This window comes from Helicoverpa armigera, chromosome 17 (genome assembly GCF_030705265.1).
Source record: "Helicoverpa armigera isolate CAAS_96S chromosome 17, ASM3070526v1, whole genome shotgun sequence".
Lineage (NCBI taxonomy): Eukaryota > Metazoa > Arthropoda > Insecta > Lepidoptera > Noctuidae > Helicoverpa > Helicoverpa armigera.
Window position 1 is genome coordinate 10535161 of NC_087136.1, and position 21871 is coordinate 10557031.

The window sequence follows — 21871 nt, forward strand, 5'->3', positions numbered from 1 at the left end:
CTACTAGTCTTTTTGATCTATAACATCGACTGCTTGCAACTGTTGCTAAATGGTTGACTACGTTAAGCTCTTTTATATGAATGAGGGTTGAGTAACACTTAACAGTGTGGGAATATTCCATCTAGAGAAAGATCTAAATAATAGCGCCACATTTGTTGACTCCAAATGGTTTCGCAAAGATGTACTAGGTACTGACCTAACAATATTTTCGTTGATTGTAAGCCATTACCATCAAATAGTTTCTTAATTTGGGATGAAATTCCTGCCAAAACTCAGTAACACGTTCCAGCCCCAGATCTCGAACATAAAACCAGGGTTCTAAACCACTAGACCAACATAATCTGTGACATACATATTACACCAAGATAATACAATAATTACCTCCCTCTATAAATGCGTAATAAACGATAAATTAACAGTGGAACGTTGTAAAATTATCATAAAATGCATATTAGATGCATCTCAACGGAAACCGTTTTTCTTCGGCACACTGACAACGTTTAACTAGCAAAAAGTTGACATCTAACGCTAGATCGACATCTTTTTAAGTGTTTGCTTTATGCTAGTCCTGTTTTAGAAAACCCTGTAGCAAAATCTCAGGTTCGATTCTCAGGCTCAGTCGATTAAAACTCCAAATCAGGTTTGATTTTTTTTATTGCTTCTTACATTAATTTAACAATTACTTAAACATTAGCTAAAACTCCTAAAAGTACTAGGACAACAGAACATAAATTAGCTGTGGACCCGGCTTTAACGAAGAATGGGAGTACATCTAAAGGAGCAGAATAGTTGGTGAGCGTTATAGGTCCTTCGATGACCTTGCTCTTGTTTCCCTGGTCGTACCAAGTACCTTTCGGAAGGTAGATATCTCGACTCCTGGCGTTTTGTGTCACTATTGGTGCTACCAGGATGCTCTCCCCCAGAAGATATTCTAAAAAAAGAAACAGATTTAAATTATGTGTATTTAGGTAGTGCTAATCTCATGTGTGTGGTAATTTTATGTTTCAACATTGCCAGTTACTGCTATGATTTCAAGATTACTTTCATTATTTTCGTATTCATCAGCTATTAAAATTGTCTCTAAAGTCTACCGTACTACCAACCCAGTCTTCAGCTTGAAGCATTAATTCATGTAATTCTAATTACATCAGACTGATTTTCATCCCATGATTTTTCTGCAGCCTGTTTAAAAATATTCTGTAGGAGTACGTACCATCCCAAATAGCATGAGCGATAGTATCAGTGGGTGCTATCCACCAGATCGGCATGTTGACTGGTTTGCCCTCACTGACAGCCTTCTTGCATGCCTCGATAATAGTCGGAGTGTAGTCCGCGTGGAGTTGCACGAACTTCTTGCTTATGGCGATCGTCTGAGAGGAAGGTCGTAAAAATTATAAACTATTGAAATGATTCTGTTAATTTAATGATGGTGTGGAATAAACACTTCATATAACACTAGGTAATAATCTGAAAACCTTTAAGAATATTAGGAGGATGTATAAATATACTCAAATATATTTCAAGCCTTGGAGGTTCGCTTTAAGAAACCCTTCTGAGTAACAACGTGGACAAAATAACTTTTTCTCACCATAAAGAAACAAGTAATTTATGATTTAAAAACTCAAGAAACTGGGACCAGGGTAGCTAATCATATGTAATAGTTTAAATAACAGCATATGCATATCTAAAGTAAAACGCAAAACAAATGCAATATTAACCTCATTATCATAATCCCAAGGCACATACGAGAACTGTAGGCTCGGCATGAACGTGTTAGCTTGCAGCCACCTGATGAACAACTCCTTGCTGGGAGGCTCATTGTACCCATTCCCTCCGATCATATCAGGCAGAACTAGGGGATAACCGTTGATGTTCATTTGGAATAACGTCGTGATGAGGGTCGGAAGACCGTTGTCGAAGGTCCAGTAAGTGTCCTTGTCGATCATGCGGACAAAGATTGGCAGGTCTTGGGTCCTGCAAATAAGATTGTTGTGTTTGGCTATGTATCTTTTGGCATTGGAAACTGCTTATGAATGAAGAAACCGTAGCCTTAATTCTTTGATACTTACCATCAGTTGCAGAAAGAAGCTAACACTTTTTTATCTAGTTTATTACAGAGAGTCAGCAATAGATTTAATGGAGTTTTAACTTTAATGGATCTTTCTGCAACTGACGGTTAATGTCTGGTAATTGTATTTTTTTTTACATTTACTCTACTATAGTCTTTTTTAACTACGAAAACATATTTATCAAAAGATGGTCAAAAACACACATACATGAATCCAACCCTGACTTCCACGAGAGGTCCGAATGCTGCAACAGTTCTCACGTAGTCTGCGGTTATGCTGTTTGGCTGTTCATTGACATCTCCTTGCAGGACAGCAACCTGGACAAAGATCTACTAAAAAAACTTTTCTCCAACAGCAGATTTATCCGTCTATTTAAATAAGCTTGGTAGGTTTAGTCAATTTTGTCTTTTTCGCCTAATTATCGAAGGAGTTATCAGAGAAAACAAAATTGGTCTTCCAATGAACCTTGATAAATTGAAGATTAGTTATAGTTATTGGAAGCACTCACTACATGTATCATTCATTCTCAAACACTTACAGTTGGAGACCAACTAGTCTCTCCACCATCAAACTTGTAAGCATCAACACCAGTTTCGTTCTGTAACCTATGCAGCCGCTGCATGTACCAGTCCCGAACTGTTTGCTTGGTGAAGTCCACGTATGCTGCCGTCGTGCCGTTGTTGTTCCACCAGCTGGTCTCCACGTTACCGGCCTCTGATGATACTATGTATCTAGAGGCAAGAAATATCCTTTTTGTTGTCTTCACATATTCATAACTTCACTTGTTTCTTTGAAATGGCTAACAGGCAAGTAATGTAAAAACATATTTCAACTTACCCCAGATTCTTAGCGTTTGTATACCAAGGATCGCACCCTTTGTTCATGAAAGGATGCGCCCACATCGTCGTCCGATAGCCTCTCTGCCTCAGTTTATCAATTGTATCCTTCATACTCGGGAACCTCGTTGTGTTCACCGTCAGGGACCCATAACAGATCTCCCACAAATCATCCAGCTCAAACTGACTGTTCGGGAACCCATAACTGGTGATTTCATCAGCAAATTGTAACACCAACTCGTGACTCACGTCCCTTTTGTACCTGGCCCAAGTTGACCATATTGGGTACTTGATCATGAGCTCGTCAGGGTATCCTGATGGTTTGTTCAAATATGTAGCTACGGCATACTCGTGAGCTTTCCTGACATCGTCGAGAACAGCAATTACATAGACAAGGTTATTTCGTGCCCGCTTGGTTGAATACGGCGACTGGACTGACGCGAGGAAACAAGCACCGTTAGATAGTAAATTATTGGAGTCGAAGAACAGTGGAACTCTTTTGTCGAAGTAGTAGAAGATTCCTGCAGAATTAAGCCAGTATCGTTCAGCTACACCACAGTTGTCAGCTTCCTTCGTGACGTAGGAATATCTGGTTAAGTTCAGTAGTTGTATTGGCCAGTACTGCTGTTTCTGTTGGGGACCTCCATACCATTGGTGGAAACCTGCGAGAAGATAGCTCTGTTAAGAATCGTTTTTAGGACGAGAGGATACATGCAAGACATCCGGAAATCTATAGGTTGCTTGCTACATAATCGTCTTGCAGTACTTTTTACATTAAGTTTTATATTCATTTAGCACTGTTCATGTTCCTATTATAGTTATTTGGTCGAGACTTGGATGGGGCTCTGCCGTGCCTCCAAATGAACACATTTGACGATATTTCAACAGGTAACTGAATCCATATCTATTAATCCTACTGCATCGGGCTGTCAGTCAGTTATGATACGTATATAATTCTGAAGAACTTACCATAGCTAACACAGTCTTGAAGAACAACATTCTTGGGTGCGTCCCAAGTTAAGCTGATAGTTTGTCCAGTATGTTTCCCCGTGATCTCTGCAGTCTGGATCGTCAGGGTTGCATCAGCTGCAGAGTATGTGATGACTATGCCGTTATCCGACACTACGGAGGTAGGTGTCCCGAGGGTGAGTCCTACTAACGCTACTACTTCGGTTGTACCGTCTGGAGAAAAAGATTAATAACTATTGGTGATGGATCTTTTAAGAGGGTTTGTGATAGATCTATGTTATTGTCGCATTGCTTTTCTTGTCACTCCAATATAAATAAGACAATTGAACAAATTATCCATGCATTTGTGGAAAATAGAAGATAGTACTACACTCGTAAAACAGGCGCTTGAAAACTGTCCTGTTTTAAATCGTTTTTTTAAGAGGGTTCTCTTGGGGTTACCCTATAATACAGCCTATATCATGAGCAGATTATAATTACAAAACATATCTTAAATATGGGTAGGTACTGCAGAAAACAGAATTTCCTAGAAATATTTTTTCCAAGTAACACATAAATACCTTTAAAACGCTGTACTTACCCCTATCCAATGTGATAGCTAATCCTCCCGTAGCATCATCTTCTACCCTCGCCTTTAAAGTTGAGGTATTGAGGATGGTCTCGTTAACTGCGTGTGCGCAGGCCACCAGCGCAGCTAGCGCCACTGTGATGTAAAACCGTAATGAAATCACTTTCTAGATAATACTTTGAGAAGGTATGCTATTCACTTAAACTTTGTTGACATGGTTTTTGATCATGATATTTACCACTTTACAAAATGGCTTTCAGTTTGTGTTACAAAGCCCCATATCTCCAAATTAAGTGCAAATTATTAAGCATTTTCCTTTTAAACAAAATTTCTACGCAACTGAAATCTGCCGTCATGTTTTAACCAGTATTCCAAAATTACATTCATTAGGTCCTACTAAAATTATGATCATATGAAGTAGGTACTTACATAAGCGTACGCCTATCATGGCGACAGATCACTAGGCGACTGTCCTCCACAATAAGGGCAGCTGAATATCAACTCGGAATCTATCGCCACTCCAGGGAGTAAACAAGCTCTTCAGTAATCACGACCCACTTGTCCTTATCAGCAAAAACAACATGTTTATTTGCTTTAATTGGCTGTAGTTGCATTTGCTTTCCATTTCATGATTCATTCTTTGAATCACCAGCTTATTTAACAAGCGTTATTAAGATAAATTATAAATTTAAAAAACCCCCGACCCAAAAAAAGCACGCAATTATTATGACAAAAGGTTAAAAACGCTAAACCCTATAAAAAGCAAGAAATAACTTTAACACTACGTAAGTACCAACTAAAGCATGTCAGACTAAACTAAATTTTGTCGTGTCGGGGGACCGCTCTAATTTATTAGCCTAACATTAGAAGTAATTATATACTACTACATTACATATACTTGTTATAACTTTTTATATGATTTTGTTTAGATACGTGTTTTTTTTTATACGAATGTTGTAATTAGGTAGGTATCATTTGATTTATGTAAGTATTTTTAAAGGTAAAAAGCGGTCCCCCGACTCGTCAAAATTTAGTTTAGTCTGACATGCTTTAGTTGGTACTTACGTAGTGTTAAAGTTATTTCTTGCTTTTATAGGGTTTAGCGTTTTTAACCTTTTGTCATAATAATTGCGTGCTTTTTTTGGGTCGGGGGTTTTTTAAATTTATAATTTAATTTTATTTCATGCTTTTTGAAGGATTTCCTTAATTTTTCCTTCTTTCATTTAATTTCTTTTATTTTAAGATGGAGTCGCTATATGCGATCTCGGCCAAAGAAGCTGTTTAACAATCCTCATGACAAACTGGCTCTGGGAGAATTGCACAGATTGAGAAACAACAAAGATTAACCTTTGGTCATTCTAGATTTTCAGCAAAATATAAATCGGTTTATCCGTTTCATTCCGGCATTCCGGGGTTTCATCCGCCACATCCCATTTCCAGCATCAGGTTCTCGTCAATCAGAAACATGAAGAGAACTCGTCAAGACAAATTCAACGAGCCCAAACTCGATGGGTTTACTAAGAGGCAGTTCAGGGTTACGTCTCCTATCTTCGTGTCCTAACAGCAGACCAGCTCAGTGGTTCCAGAAGACATTAGTATTTCATATTTCAGATCCCACATATGCTTGCAAGTAAACTGAGCGTGTAACATTCCTATCACACCTAACAAACGAGCTGATGACCCTGAAGACCTGAACCGATTTCCACCAAACATAGCTAAGAACACTCCCGAATGACATGCCTTTCTAACAAAAAAAACCGCATTACAATCGGATCATCCGTTTGGGAGCTACGATGCCACATACACACACACACACACACACACACACACACACACACACACACAGACACGTCAAACTTATAACACCCCGTCGTTTTTGCGTCGGGGGTTAAAAAAAAAGGATTCAAAATCTTTCTTCTTCTCCCTATGATATTTTCTCGTAACATGAGGTGGCTGCTAGTTGTATACTAACATAAAACAAGCCCTAGGTCCTTTCGCATACCCAATTCTGGTACCAACTGCGCATGTTCCTATGTTTGGATCCATTATTATTAAATAAGACATGACTTTCATAATATTACTTGTATATGTAGCAGTAGCATTGAATGTAGCTACACAAATGGGCCCTAAAATTAAAAAAAAAGTTTGTCATCTCAGAAGTCTTAAGGTTGAAGACTCCTGGCGTAGTCCAGTGATCTAGAAAACTGTTCAATACTTAGTAGGCCCATATCTAGATGATAAGCTCACTTGAATTGATTGTGTAACAAACAATGTCAAGTGCTCTGTAGTAATGCATTTTCGTTGAATGTGAAAGCACAAAATACATAGGTACAGAAGTCAATCTACATACAAAGCGCGTTCGAGTCACGCAGACATAGGTGTCTATGTGTGCGTGTTCACAGACGCGCTGTCTCAAAACAACTCAAAACAGTGCGAGCGCGGCTGCCGTTTTATTGAGATACGCGCGTCACTCACAAGGTAGATAAATGTGCACGCGTCTGTAATTTGACTGTAATATTTTTAATTTTAATAACAAAAGAAAAAGTAATAATGGAGCAACAAAAAGTCGTATTATAATTGTTCAGTGGACGGTTGTTTTTATACAAAAATAAACAGTGAATTGTCGTTTTTTTTAGCCTGCCGTATTACCTTTAGTACCTATGTACCTACTTATTTTCTCATATTTCGATGGTTCGATTAATAAACGCAGTAGGTAGGTACAGTTAGGTGGGTAGGTAAGCGCCCCGGGGAGGCCTCTGGCCCAATGCCGTAATAAGTTTTGCTAGTGTCGACCCAGGCAAACCTGCCTACCTACCCTCAAAGATTATTACTAGTAGGAGTTGATAATTTTTGTGATCATGGCGAGAGTATGTTGTAAGGTAGACGAAATAAAACTCGCACATCAAGGTTTCTGTAGGTAGAAGCAAGCTTAGATCGGGGACTGTACCAGCCCATTACATACAAAAATATTTTTTTCTCAAGTAAAGAGTAGGGTAAGTATATATGTATGAATAACAAAATTATAAATTGCGGTTTCTGAAAAAGTTCGGTATCTCGTTCAAACGAATTTCCGTTGAAAGTGTTTATTAACCTCTTGTATGCCACATTAATTTTTTGATTATTATTGGTTTATATTTCATTTTTCCTGTTTTATTCTCAACAATACATCAAATAATTAGATACGAGTACCACTACCACATTAGTTTTATGCGCATAAAAAAGTTGACAACCCTAGCGCGACCGCCGAGTTTAGGCATGAAAAGTGAAGTACATACATGAGATTGACTTCTGTACCTATATATTTTGTGGTGAAAGTCACACGATCAGAGTATGATAGCATACTGAATTACTGATACCTATTGTATTTTTTGTTGTTGATGAGTGAAAACAGTCGTAGAAATGGAGTGAGGTAATAGGTATAGGTATAGAAGTTCTGGGTAGGTACTCATTTCTGTTAATCTGTGAATTAAGATGCGGGTTTGGATAAAATAAATAACGAAAATCCCCCAGATAACTCCTTAAAAATTAATCTTAAAAACATAAGAAAGAATACACAAGACAAATTCCAAAAATATACATACACTTTAATAAATTAAACCTTACAAATTACATCACATTAATAACATTAGCGATCAAACCTAAAAGTACTAGGGCGACAGAAGTGTAAAGAGATACGCTAGAGTCAGCTATCTTCGTAGTATCTCTGATGAAGTATGGGAGAACGTCCAACGGTGCTGGGTAGTTTCTAAGCCAGGTGGGTCCTTCGACAACCCTTTCGCGGTCTCCTTCTTCGTACCAAGTACCAGCAGGGAGGTAGATGTCCCGGGATCTAGCGCCTTCAGTTAACACAGGGGCGACTAGAATTGATTCACCGAGTAGATATTCTGAAAGGAAAATTGGGCTGATTAAATGTAAATGGACCGAAGATTGTACCTTGTGGCAGTCTGATATGTTAGCAGAAACTAAACATCTGTTGGAAATCAGTGCTTTTTTAATATTTCAGCCTTCAGGAACAACAAAAAGAAACAAAAACACGTGGGAACTGGTTACACGTGTTCTTTGAGAGGACTTTATAGTTTTCTACATTAGAAAAGTACCATTTTCAACCTAAGTTATTTGGAAATCTTGGGTTTTGTGCGAGTTTAAAAGCACCTCATCATTAATCGAACCAAAGGGATAGCATGTTCCGTCTAGCCTTACCATCCCAAATAACAAACGCCTCGGCGTCATTAGGAGCGATCCACCAAAGAGGCGCGTTCACCGGCGTGCCATCTGCCACAGCCGTCTCCATCGCGTGGAAGATCACGTCAGCATACTGCGCGTGAAGGTCTGTGTACTTCTTGCTAATGGTTACAGTCTGGAATTGACATAAAACAGCCAGTGTTGAAAGTAAAGCATTCTAGAATGATCTGTTTAAAGTTCGATTTTCAAATACTTTTGGGCACGCACATACAATTTCGTAAACAGTAGGTGCCTTTTTTTTAACGACGTCAAAAATCATCAAATGACCCCTCCCGCTGTGGGTTAGCAGCGGTGAGGGAGTGTCAGACTCTTACTGACTAAAAACCGTCGTGTTCCCTCATAGGCCTTTTATGTACCAGGGCCGCGGTATCTCTTTCGAACAACCCGCAGAACAGTAGGTGCCTGTACTTATACAGTTTAATAAATTGTGGTGCTTGTATCTAATCCTTTGCATTCGTTACAAAGTGCAATTGCTTCTAATTCTATTTTTTGTGCCAATGTAAAGTAAATTAAAAAACAATATTGATTGCATGAGACTACTGATGGATATAACAACTTTCATTGTAAGTTTGATCATAGAAAACGGTCGTAAATCATAGGAAACAGCTTAATTGATAAGCAATCAAATAGGGTGCAAAAAGTAAACTTCAGATAAAGATGCAAATATTCGTCAATTAACAAACAATAAATTATTACATAATCGTACTTATGTCATGTTTAATAATCGATTTATCTAGTTCTTAATCGATAACAGTGAAATAAGTATTGTCATTGATTAGTTATTGTGTAATTCGATCCCCGTGTCTTCGTGTCTATAATTTATGATGATTGTCTGTGGTACAAACGATCTCCGTCATATAACCATTGATTATGACGCACATCTGTTCCATTGTTATTTATTTTGTACGATTTTATTTACGAAATACTTTGATAATTTTCTTGCTACATAGGTAGCTTTCGAAGCTTCAATAATATGCGAGACTCATCTAACCACTTACTTCACTTCAAACTTGAAACTTTACGAAATGGACAAATATTTTCAGACTTTTGTCTCAGATCAAAGAAACGTTTGTTTTGTTATTATATAATCCTATTTACATATCAAAAGTTCCATCAATACTAAATGGTATATCAATTAAATCTTTGAAAGCAATAACAATATATTTATTATACTTAACAAACCACTTCAAAGTCAACAACCAGCTTTACCCCTACAAACAGATAGATAAACAGGTTATAAATGATGCTCACCTCCTCATCAAAGTTCCAGGGAGCAAAAGAATACTGCATAACAGGCAGAAAGGTATTAGCTTGCACCCATCTTATAAACAGCTCTTTAGTAGGCAGGTCTGCCTGCTCATGGTCCAAATTGTAGCCGTTCCCTCCGATCATGTCAGGAAGTACGAAAGGGTAGCCGTTGAGGTTCATCTGCAGGGTGGTGGTGATGATGGTGGAGAGACCGTTGTTCAGCCCCCAGATGCTGTCGCGGTCTACCATGCGCACGTAGATTGGGAGGTCTTGTGTCCTGGAATAGATAAGTTTACAGTGAAACAACACGGTAGGAGAGTCTAAAGCCTGAGAAAGGAGATAGGTTACTGCTCTTCCGAGTTCGAACAGTAATTCCCTTGAGATGCGGGAAACAGATACTGTTGTAATAATTTTGAAAACTAAAGCATGTTACATTGTTTGGAAAAGGAGAAAGTAGCCGTAATATAGATCCAACTTTTAAAAAGGAACAGCTTTTTTAAAACACGGCAATATTTGATGAACGAATTATATTAAAGCAGTTGGATTACCTGAAACCAGCCCGAACTTCGACCATGTCTCCAAATCTGGCGCATACTTTAGCGTACTCCTGAACAAGATGGTGAGGCTGCAGCTCAATGTCTCCAGTTTGTATTGAAATCTGAAAACCATGATGATAAATGAGAAAAATATGTTAGCGATGTTTCGTCAACTGCTCTACCCGAAGGTTAATCTTATGGAAATATCCAACAAGGCTTCAGATAGCAGTCACTTTGGATCACTTCTTCCTTAACTTTGAGGTAACCGGAGACAATAAAGATCTACCTTCATTTAAAAGAAACTCACCTCAGGTGCAAAACTAGACTCTCCAGCATCAAACTTGACGCTATCAATATCGTAGGTGTCGAGCACAGCCTTCAGTCGGTCGTGGTACCAGTCAGCAGCCTTCGGGTTGGTGAAGTCGATGTAGCCGGCAATGCTGCCGTTGTTGTTCCACCAGTTCGTGTCTGTCTCATAAGCCTCGTCGAGTACGAAGTACCTGGTGGTCAGATACCATTTTTGAGTTTAAATATTAAATTTGAAGAAACCATTCATAAGAATGTATATGGTGACAAGAATACTAACCCTCTATCCAATGCGGTTGAGTATAAAGGATCACAGTTCTTGTTAATAAACGGATGCGCCCAAATTGTAACACGATACCCTAGTGCCTTAATATCCTGAATAGTCTTCTTAAAATCTGGGAACTTCTCTTCATTCACTTCCATAGTTCCATAGCACGTCTCCCATTGGTCATCGATCTCAAACTGGGAATTATCGAAGCCATTATCAATGATTTGCTGAGCGAAGTCTAGAAGCTTCGACTCGTTGATTTCTCTGGAGTACTGAGCCCAGGTTGACCAGATTGGGTGTTGAACCATTCGGTAGTCTGGCGTCGCTGATGGTTTGCCCAAGTAGTGGGAAATGGCGTGCTTATGTGCTTCTTTGACGTTGGGTAAGAACCAGATGTCGTATGCTAAGATATTGCGTGGTCTGTTGGAAGTGTATGGGGCTGCTAGTTGAGCTCCAAAGCAGATGTGGTTGTTCACAATGTTCTTATAGTCCACGAAGAGAGGGACTTTCTCGTGGACGATGATGTACTCTCCGGCGGAGTTGAGCCAGTATCTTTCCATGATGGCGCCGTTGTCATCTTCTGTGATGTAGCTGGGTCTGTACACTTGTGTGGCAGTCTCGATTGGGTAGACTTGGTCTACTTGCATGGGGCCGCCGTACCAGTGCTTGGCACCTTAAATACAAGACGAGATATTTAAGCAAAATAATGATGAAGATAAGAGGAAAGAAAGGAATTATGATGATTGCTGAAAAAACAAAAGATTCATTAATTAAAAAGATGCACAAAGCAAGAAAGATAGAAAGAAAGAACAATTTACCTGTCGGAATGTAGTACTAAAGAATGTAGTACTAGAGAATGTAGTACTACAAGCATCAGATATTGTCAACAGACTAAATAACTAGAAAAAGAAATAATCATGACTTACCAAAATCAATGCAGTCTTCCAGCCTCGTATTCTTGTCTGCCACCCAATTGAACTTGATGCCTCTAGCCTTGCTGGCGACATCGTACTGGGTGAACACAGTGAGGTTCACGTTGCCGATCCTCACGAGAATTCCACCTTCGATGTCTTCGAGCGTGTAGGTGGAGACCAGAGTCCGACCAATTTGGCCGAAGATTACGCGTTCGTCATCTGCAGGAGGAATAATAGAGATTTGATTGTTTTGGCGCAGAATTTAATTTATGTACACACGGTGTTGAATTTTTAAGTTACACGATTTAGCGATGAGTCTGGTAAAGTCTTGTACGTTTATGCTACCTATGTGTTTATCACTGCCTTCTGTTAGGACTGTTAGAAAAGAAAAAGTTCACCGTCTTCCTAACATCATCATCCCCTTGCTTTTATCTCAATTTTATTAGTGGTAAGCGCAGCATGATGATTTTTGTTATTATTCAGATCCTCTTAGGACCTCTAAGTAGATGAAAAAAATAAGTAGTTACTTCAGAATCTAGGATTACTGTGGAGTACAATGCATCATTAATGTAAGGATAAGAGCAATAAATTCTGCTTAGCACCCGCTATCAGTTGTTAGCTTAATGTAATTTGCGTAAATTAGAATATATTTTGTCTTTTGAAACCTTGGCAGATTAGCATCAGGCCCCCTGTTGTACCTGTAAAGTGATTTATTTAAGCCTGCAACGTCAGATCAGCCATGCAACGCTGATCTGACGTTGATACCTTACATGCCTGTGTACCAATTCCGCGCACTTATTTGTTGTATTGTAACGTACATATTTATTTTCAAGTAAGTATTATATACTCCCTTATTATGTACTAATCCTGTGTATTCCCTTATGTTCTACTCTCTGTGCTCCATTATCTACTCCCCCACGTATTGCCTTATATACTCCCTTATGTACTCACCCTATATACTCCTAAACTAAGAGTATTTATGACTTTAATTTCACTGTCGCAAGCTCGTAAATGATAAATAGAGATGTCTAACCCACAAGCCCTTCACAAGCTTATATTATAGTTACCTTCAGTAAGCACAAGGTTGAACCCTCCAGTGATGATAGGCTCGAGGGTGAGCGTGACGTCATCTGCGCGGACGGTTGGCGCGTCCGGCACGACAGCTGTGTGCGCCCGCGCACCAAGGGCGAGTAACGCTGTCGAAGTTATTTCTTATGTGAATTTATATTGTTTTTACGTTAAATATTGGGATATTTTTCAGCTGTTATAATTATGTGTATGTCACAGGAGAACTGATGGTAATTTCTGAATTTTGCTGAACAATCACGTGAAATACGTTTTAACGATGATTCATTTGGATTATCTATTCAAAATCCCCGTCAATCAAAATCTCTAACATTAGTACAGAATACAGATTACAGTGTAGGTAGGTACCCAAGCTATGTAGTATTATTTTTTTATTACGTATATCTTGCGCATTTAGTTGTGAGGGGTTTCAGGATTAGAGGAAAATCAAAAATAAAGCCGCATAGTGTCTTATCGTTAGTTTTGGATAAGCGAGTAGAATTTTTGCATAACGTCAGCAAAAGAAAATAATGCCATACAAACAAAAATGCACTTATTTACCTCCAAATTTACCTTCTAAAGAACGACATTACATGGGTTGCTAAACTGTAATTTACGGGACCTTCACCTTATATTAAAACTTACCCAAAGCCACCCTAATAACCGCCATCTCGTCACACCAGTGAGTATCGACTGTCACTTCTCTCGCTGTTATCTATCGATATCTCGATAAAGATTTCATCTTACAACACTATCTCTGTCACCGCGCTGATCTTTCTGATAAAACTTTTCAAGTAGTTAGGTAGGTACCTAATTGGGTAGTCCAGTGTTGTTTCAAAGTTTCGGATGTATGTAGTAATTGTACCTAACCTGCTTAACAAGATGAATGAAACCAACAGTTCGCTAAACAGATATTCGTTTAGCATAATTTAGAGATTTTATTAAAATTAAGGCAATCGACCGTTGCAAGTCTTTACGGGTAGTCAAAAGCCAGTAAGTCTGACACCAGTCTAACCAAGGGATATTGGGTTGCTCGGGTAACTGGGTTGAGGTGGTCAGGCAGGGCAGTCGCTCCTTGTAAAGCACTGGTACTCAGCTACATCCGGTTAGACCGGAAGCCGACCCAAACATAGTTTGTAAAAGGCTCGGAGGATGAGATTAAGGAAATATAACCACATACATACTTCGAGTACAGTGTAGTAGCGAGTGCTAGCGAGTGGGATTGGTGAGCCTTTTCACAAATTTTTTGAATGTAATTGATAAGCAATTCTGAGACGCTAACATCACTTGCTGAATAATAAATAGTTGGTCAAAGACTATAAAACCACTTGACTGCGCATACAGTGCCCCGACGCTCGCCAAAAGTTAGTGATTTTGCGCGTACTATAAGGCTACGATCAGTACGATCCTTTAGTAGCGACCTTGAACTGACCAATAGTAGCCGCGGATTATGTCGCGTCCCCCCGCCCGCAGCGGTGAGTCGTGTTCTTAGAAGAAATTGGCGAGTGCGCTCTCTAGTGGTTATTTACTTTATGTAGTTGGTACTTTGAGATTAGCCATACCTACAGATCCTACAGCTTGTCACCAAGAAAAAGAGATTAGCGTGTTTTTAATGCAATTCATTTGGCGCTGATTCTTAAGCTTCCAGATTTCTGTCAATCTCCATTGAGATAGGTAAGCATACTTGTTTGTTTGTTAGATAACATCAATGTTATTTTGCAGTATTCCTTATCCACGTTATCTTAAATTCAAGTACCTAGGTAGTCTGTTTGTCAATAGAAACCACTGCGGGTTTTCAAGAAAATTCTACTTGGGTTACCCGTTACCTACGTAATGATATCAAAGAGATGTATTTCCCAATTCGGAAAAATACTTAATCGTAAACTTTTATGATGGTGATGACATCTTGTTAGAATGTTTCGTGCTGTTATCCCTCTTAAGGGACACGTTTTTAAGCAGGGCTCGCAGGTGGGGTTCCACTTATTTTCACCCTAAAGCAGCATGTTCAATGTCAAGGCAGAGTTAAACTCCCGAATTAAACTCCACGTTTTTAAATCGCCTAAAATCATACATAATTATGTGGCAATCCTGATCCTGAATGAAGATTTCGCAAAATTGGGTGGATGACTAGGTCAAAAATAAATTACGTTGTCATATTCATTTAGTGAAGCATCTAAAAATAATGTCACTTCCATTTATCGTTTTGATGGAATAATTGATTAAATTTTTTTATTGATAATATAAGCTAAATAAGAATCCAGTTTGATGTGAAAAATGTGTGACGTCATAAGTTGCGCTTTCATACATATTGCAAAGAAAGTGACAGTTTTTGACAGTTAAATAAAAGTAATGAATTTGACTCGTTGGAAACTACCGTATTATAAGCTTAGGCGATGATCCTTCGATATCTTTTTTTGCATTTTAGGCATGACTCTAATATTTAGTAATGTGTACTTTATTAATCATCAGAAATGATCAAATAGTTATATTATCTTATGGATATACAGATCAGACCAACTCAGCTAGGTACATTTCAATTTCAATGGATTTTTTCTATGTTCAGCGCGGAAACATGTGGCGCCTGATACCAGTATAACATAATTGTGCAATTTTCTCTGTTCAGTGTGCGATGAATCACATATACATTTAATTGATCAGCTATTGTTTCCACATCAATTCATCATCTATCTCTTCATAAAACAGCCTGTAGGTATATTTTTTCTCTTACATACTTAGTATAGTAGTTTTAAAGTCGTGGTGGCCTAGAGGGCAACGAACCAACATCTCGAGTGTGAGGGCGCGGGTTCGATTCCAGGTCAGGCAAGTACCAATGCAACTTTTCTAAGTTTGTATGTACTTTCTAAGTATATCTTAGACACCAATGACTGTGTTTCGGATGGCACGTTAAACTGAAGGTCCCGGCTGTCATTGAACATCCTTGGCAGTCGTTAAGGGTAGTCAGAAGCCAGTAAGTCTGACACCAGTCTAACCAAGGGGTATCGGGTTGCCCGGGTAACTGGGTTGAGGAGGTCAGATAGGCAGTCGCTTCTTGTAAAGCACTGGTACTCAGCTGAATCCGGTTAGACTGGAAGCCGACCCCAACATAGTTTGGGAAAAAGGCATGGAGGATGATACTTAGTATAGTAGTTAATTACTTACGTAGTTAAGTTACATAGATTTTTTCAGTTATTTGGAAGAGAACCTCATCTAAATTGATTTAAGTTATTAAACCAGGCCAGTTGAGGTTAGGTCATCCTCCGAGCCTTTTACCGGAGGAGGAGGAAGAGTTGAGAGTACGTCGTGCTAATATTATTGAATAAAATAATTTTATCTTCTAAATGTCAAAACTGTGATCCTAAATCCTAAATAAGTAGATCTGTATAGGTAAGCCAAAATTCCATTGTTTGCTTACTAAACAGCTACAAGAAATCTAGGCATGTGTAATAATATAAAGACAAAAATTGGTCGTAACATATTTTATTTCCAAAAACAGGCAACTACACACAAGCTGCCAGAATCCATTCAATTTAAAAACGTCAATAAAAGTCCAAAAATTCTTCACATAACCAAATATAATTTAGGTACACGACAATATTACATGAACAGCATTCATTCTACAAGAGTGAAGTATGGGAGGACATCCAGGGGTGCTGGGTAGTCCTTCAGCCAGATTGGACCCTGGATGATGTCTCCGTTGTTGCCGTCACGCCAGGTGCCTTTGGGTAGGTAGACGTCACGGGAGACTGCACCAGGTTTCACCACTGGTGCTGCTAGGATAGTCTCGCCGAGGAGGAATTCTGTAATCAAAAGTTGGTTCATGAGTTTACTTTTTGAAGATTGGGTGTTAGGAACCCAAAGAAATAGAGTGGGGTAAAGCTAAGCTAGTACTTAGGTAGTGATTAGTAGGTAGGAACTTTTATGAGATTTGGGTATCATTGGGCTAGAGGCTTCGTTGAGCCAGGATAAGGAATTACCGAATAGTACCTATATCTTAAATTTTTTCGTAGCCATGGTTTAGATTGATTATGAGAGATGCAAAGATTACAACTAAAAACATTTTCTCTTAGCATGAGTGGGTTGCAATTTGCAAATCTAAATCTTATAAAAAAAAATTTTCATGGTGTTAGTGTCTTACCATCGGCAATAGCGAGAGCGTCGTCATCATGAGGGTCGAGCCACCAGATGGGCGGGTTGACAGGAGTACCCTCGCTGACAGACTTCTCCATGGCAGCCACGATGGTGTCAGCATAGTCTGCGTGCAGCTGGGTGTAGCGACGGGAGATCTCTACTGTCTGGGAAAATAAAGCTTTGATTTGAATGTTTATTTTCTCTTCAGTATAAAAGCTATAGAACTTTATGTACAACAAAAATGCTCACTGTCCACATAAGCCGTAAGTACATTGCGTTAAAACCATCAAAAATAGGTCTGAGGAATGAGGAACGCATTACGAAAGTGTGAACGCAGATTGTATACAGTCCACGGTTTACGTGGACAATGAGGCTTTAGTTTAATTTTTTAAATGTAAGTATAAAGAAAAAAAAAACTATGTAGTAAGAGATTGAAAATTAGCAATTATTTTTGAGTTATGTTACCAATATGATTACCTCATCATCATGATCCCAAGGCACGAAGGAGTACTGCAAAGCAGGCATGAACACGTTAGCTTGGAGCCATCTGATGAACAACTCCTTGCTGGGCTTCTCATTGTACCCATTCCCTCCGATCATGTCAGGTAAGACCAGGGTGTAACCGTTCAGGTTCATTGAAAGAAGAGTGGTGATCAAAGTCTCTAGGCCGTTGTCATAGTCCCATAGTGTGTCCTTGTCGACCATACGGATGAATATTGGCAGGTCTTGGGTCCTGGAAGAAGCAAATTGGTTTAAATACCACCACCACACATAAATATTCCATCGTCATAATCGGTATATCTACATCGCATTAGTCTATGAGACATTGTTGGTCCGATTTGGAAATATATTGCAGCGTTCGACAGGCCAGTCATCGAGGCAAGTTATATGCCTCTGTTTATCCGGGTATGTGGAGGCACTGCGGCACTCGAGTGTACAGCTGGCAGAAGCATGAAGTAATTTTTCACGGAAAATGTTCTCACCTCATGCCAGATCGGACCTCGATCATAGGTCCGAACTTAGCGACGGTGCGCACGTAAGCTTGCACGATGTGGCCCGGGTGCAGGTTGATGTCCAAGTCCTTCTGCACTGGGATCTGCATAACAATAAGGACTAGGTATTTAGTACATAAGATAAGTGCATATTCATTTTCCTTGATATTGTTTCCGAATTCCAGATTTCTGTTCCAAATATGATAACGATATATTTGTATACAGTTCATCCTAAAGTTTGAAATGGATTTTTGATAGTTAATAGCATGCAATATTTTCTCTCGAAGTTAGAATAAAATGCTGTATTTGTATACCATATTTTATAACAACATAACATACCTGAGGAGACCAGCTTGACTCTCCAGCATCGAACTTGACAGTATCAATGTCGTAAGTCTCGATAAGATTGCGGACTCTATCGGAGAACCAGTTGGCAGCCTCAGGGTTAGTGAAGTCAATGTATCCAGGGATCGAGCCGTTGTTGTTCCACCACGATGTGTCGGGGCTGCCCTTCTCGTTCAGTACCAGGTAGCTGGTGGGAGATTTTACGATCAGTTTATATCGGAGAACAGTTAAAGTAACAAAACAAAAGAATGCTACGCTTGCTTCAAACTTACCCCTTATCAAGAGCTTCAGAATACCAAGGTTCGCAGTCTTTGTTGATGAACGGATGCACCCAAATAGCAACTCTAAAGCCGAGACCCTTAATGTCCTGCACCAGCTGTTTCAAGTCAGGCAGTTTCCTGGTATCCACAAACAGGGAACCGTAGCAGACTTCCCAAAGATCATCGATTTCAAACTGGGCATTAGGGAATCCACTGTCCTTGATCTCGTTGGCGAATGACCACAGCAGGTCCTGATCAATTTCTCGCGAATAACGCGCCCAAGTAGACCAAATTGGGTACTGGATCATCCTGTAGTCAGGAATTCCTGTAGGCTTGCCGAGGTAAGTGTCAACGGCATGCTGGTGGGCGATCTTCGGGTCGTCGAAGAACCAGAGGTCGTATTGGAGAATGTTTGAAAGACGTTGAGTGGAGTAGGGGTCGGAGACCTCGGCGATGAGGCAGAGATGGTTTTCAAGAACATTGTGGTAGTCTACGAAGAGTGGGACTTCAGGAGCCACGTAGACGTACATGCCGTCGGAGTTGAGCCAGTAGCGCTCGCCGACTGCAGCGTTGTCGTCTTCCTTGGAGATGACAGAGTATTTCTGCAGTTTGGAGTTCTGGATCGGCCAGTACTGCTGTTTCTGTTCAGGGCCTGCGAACCATTGGCTGCCACCTAATAGTAAGGTAAATGTTTTAATTACTTGATCAACGAGAATATATATTTTTTCTTATTGTTAAAATTGTTAGGTACACAGTTGCTCTAAGCCAGTGGTTCTTAACCTTTTTGACATGAGGGACCACTTTAACAAAGTTTGTCTTGCCAGGGACCACCGCATCAGTTTACCTAAATTAGCACTCATTTCTTTATTATTTATCAAAAATAAATCTGAATTTTTGGGTCAGTTCTAATGAAAGCTAAACGCATGTCGGCCGTTGTGTAGGTAAGCAAATGCAAATAAAGAAAAACTTGCCTATTAGATGTATGTAGTTTCTAAATGCGCGAGCGAAGCGAGCGCGAAATTTTTATCGGACTTAAAACAAAAATTATGTAAAATTTTGCCCAAACGTACTTAACGTTTTGTTTGTTGACAAATGCGAAAACAAGGAACTATAGTTTCTGAATACGCGAGCGAAGCGAGCGCGAAAATTTTATCGGGCTTCAACCAAATATTACGTAAAATGTAGCCCAAACGTACTTAACTTTTTGTTTTTTGACAAATGCAAAAATAAGGGCATACAGTTTCTGAATACGCGAGCGAAGCGAGCGCGAAATTTTTAATTATTTTTTAAGACTCAAAACCAAAATTACGTAAAATGTAGCCCGAACATACATTTTTTTGAATAGGGGGACTAGGTACGACACACCCGATATACGTCTATGCGAAAACCCCCGCTCGCAATTGTATATAAGTCGATAAAAATTATAAGTTAGATAAGGTATAGCAACGTCGCGAAGCTAAGCTTCACGGACCACTTGCGAGTGCCTCCAGGGACCACCAGTGGTCCGCGGACCACCGGTTAAGAACCACTGCTCTAAGCCAACGCTAATCATGCTGTCAATCATTATTATTATTTCCTAGTTCTTGTTTTTTGTAGATGTTTATTTTTTCAATACAAAAGATTATCTTGTCGTGAATGAATCTTTGATAACGTAGTCAGGTGCTTGGTTCAGAGCGTTTTTATTATCAATTTCGATAAGCGCTTGATGGTTGGTCTATAGGGCAAGTTGGCAGATATTTTGATAAGCACAGAAGTGGTAGCATGTGCTCTATCTTGAAGTAACTGATGACTTAGGCATTATAGAAACTTCTAGGTGTCTGAGCATTTGACTCACTCCAAAAATCTTATATCGTAGATTGTAATTTTCTTTTAGAGTCGTAAATAAATGAAAAACTTACCAAAATCAATACAGTCAGTGAAGACAGCGTCCCTGGGTCCGTGCCACGTGATGCTGACCTTGAAGCCTCCCCTGCTGACGTCACCAGAGGCCTCCATGTTGAAGCTCACGCGGCTGTCCTGGGTGCCCGCATTGCGACCCACATGGCCCAGGTATTGGGGACCAGCCGCTATTTGCAAAATAAATATTGTAGGAAATAAAGATATAGGACGTAATGTTATTATGATGGTTGATTGTACAAACAGCAGTTATGATTTGGTTTCAGTTCATCTTGAAGTCATTCTAGCATAAGGTTTAGAAAAGTTTAATTAGGATTACCATAATTGTATCTTCAAAATTAAAGATGGGGTAGACTCAAGTGCCGAAAAGTTAGACCTGATATTACGAGCAGTGAAGATATTTAAGAACAATTGCAGACTAATGTTCCAACGTATACTTACGTGATTCAATGGTCAGGTAGAAGCTGCCATCGGAGTTCTTGTGCGCGTGCAGGCTGTGGGTGTTGTGAGAGTGGGATGCCTTAGGCACGGCGCACAGCGCCACTGTCACTCCTATACAGAAACAAAATGGTTACAGGTACAAAAACTACCAGTCTACAAGATGTAAAGCACTACCAATAGAAACAAAAACAGCCGTTCTTATTCTTAGGCATTTAGATTTCCATAAGAATTCTGATTTATTATAAAAAAGCATCACAAAGTGCCTCCAGAGAACATTTTGAGTAACCCCTTCACGGATGTAATTACTTAAAACGGCGATTGTATTGCAAAACTTTTACTAATGGCCATGAAACTCATGGTGACATGCACTTCGGGGGTCCCTAGCAACAGATTGAACCTACCTGCCAACAGCAGAAGCACCTTCATCTTGTGTAACGAAACTGCGGCTACCAATGCCAAGTAGAATATATTTATTTGTCTCAATATCTGAGCGGCTATCTCTGGGGGATATCAGACGGATCTAGATAGTTGTACGTCAGATAAGACGAGAGCAAATCTCCTGTGGGCTTGCCGGCGTGAAGATAGGTAGGTAGGTATATACGGTATGTATTTTTGTTACAATAATAGAGTACTCCTCAATCGATTTACCCATTCACATGTATGAGTTGAATATTTCACTGCATGTTATGTAAAGAAGTAGGTAGGTGCTGCTGTCAATCACAGCAATAAGTATTACAAGGTATCCTGGATTCGATTCTCATTTCTGATATTTATGAAAATGGTTGGAA

At 39.4% G+C, this 21871-nt stretch overlaps 3 protein-coding genes across 3 annotated transcripts; all 3 read right to left on the reverse strand.

Annotated features, from left to right (window-relative positions):
• Positions 1-654: 654 nt before the first annotated feature.
• LOC110379083 (myogenesis-regulating glycosidase) lies at positions 655-5004 on the reverse strand. The gene is made up of 9 exons (XM_049846204.2): positions 4872-5004; positions 4455-4577; positions 3875-4087; positions 2907-3567; positions 2608-2800; positions 2277-2386; positions 1719-1974; positions 1214-1370; positions 655-931 (listed from the first exon to the last, which is right to left on the reverse strand). Exons 1-9 carry the CDS (start codon positions 4888-4890, stop codon positions 684-686), a joined length of 1980 nt encoding a protein of 659 aa, XP_049702161.2. The 5' UTR covers positions 4891-5004; the 3' UTR covers positions 655-683.
• A 3001-nt stretch (positions 5005-8005) lies between these two features.
• Positions 8006-13826, reverse strand: LOC110379081 (myogenesis-regulating glycosidase). The gene is made up of 9 exons (XM_021338586.3): positions 13667-13826; positions 13024-13152; positions 11969-12175; positions 11055-11715; positions 10776-10968; positions 10481-10590; positions 9936-10209; positions 8643-8799; positions 8006-8326 (listed from the first exon to the last, which is right to left on the reverse strand). The coding sequence occupies exons 1-9, from the start codon at positions 13689-13691 to the stop codon at positions 8049-8051; spliced, it is 2034 nt and encodes a 677-aa protein (XP_021194261.3). The 5' UTR covers positions 13692-13826; the 3' UTR covers positions 8006-8048.
• Positions 13827-16575: 2749 nt separating this feature from the next.
• Positions 16576-21635, reverse strand: LOC110379079 (myogenesis-regulating glycosidase). Its single transcript, XM_049846207.2, has 9 exons — positions 21485-21635; positions 21084-21194; positions 20645-20812; positions 18759-19419; positions 18481-18673; positions 18133-18245; positions 17627-17882; positions 17157-17313; positions 16576-16818 (listed from the first exon to the last, which is right to left on the reverse strand). Exons 1-9 carry the CDS (start codon positions 21507-21509, stop codon positions 16631-16633), a joined length of 1872 nt encoding a protein of 623 aa, XP_049702164.2. The 5' UTR covers positions 21510-21635; the 3' UTR covers positions 16576-16630.
• Positions 21636-21871: the final 236 nt, after the last annotated feature.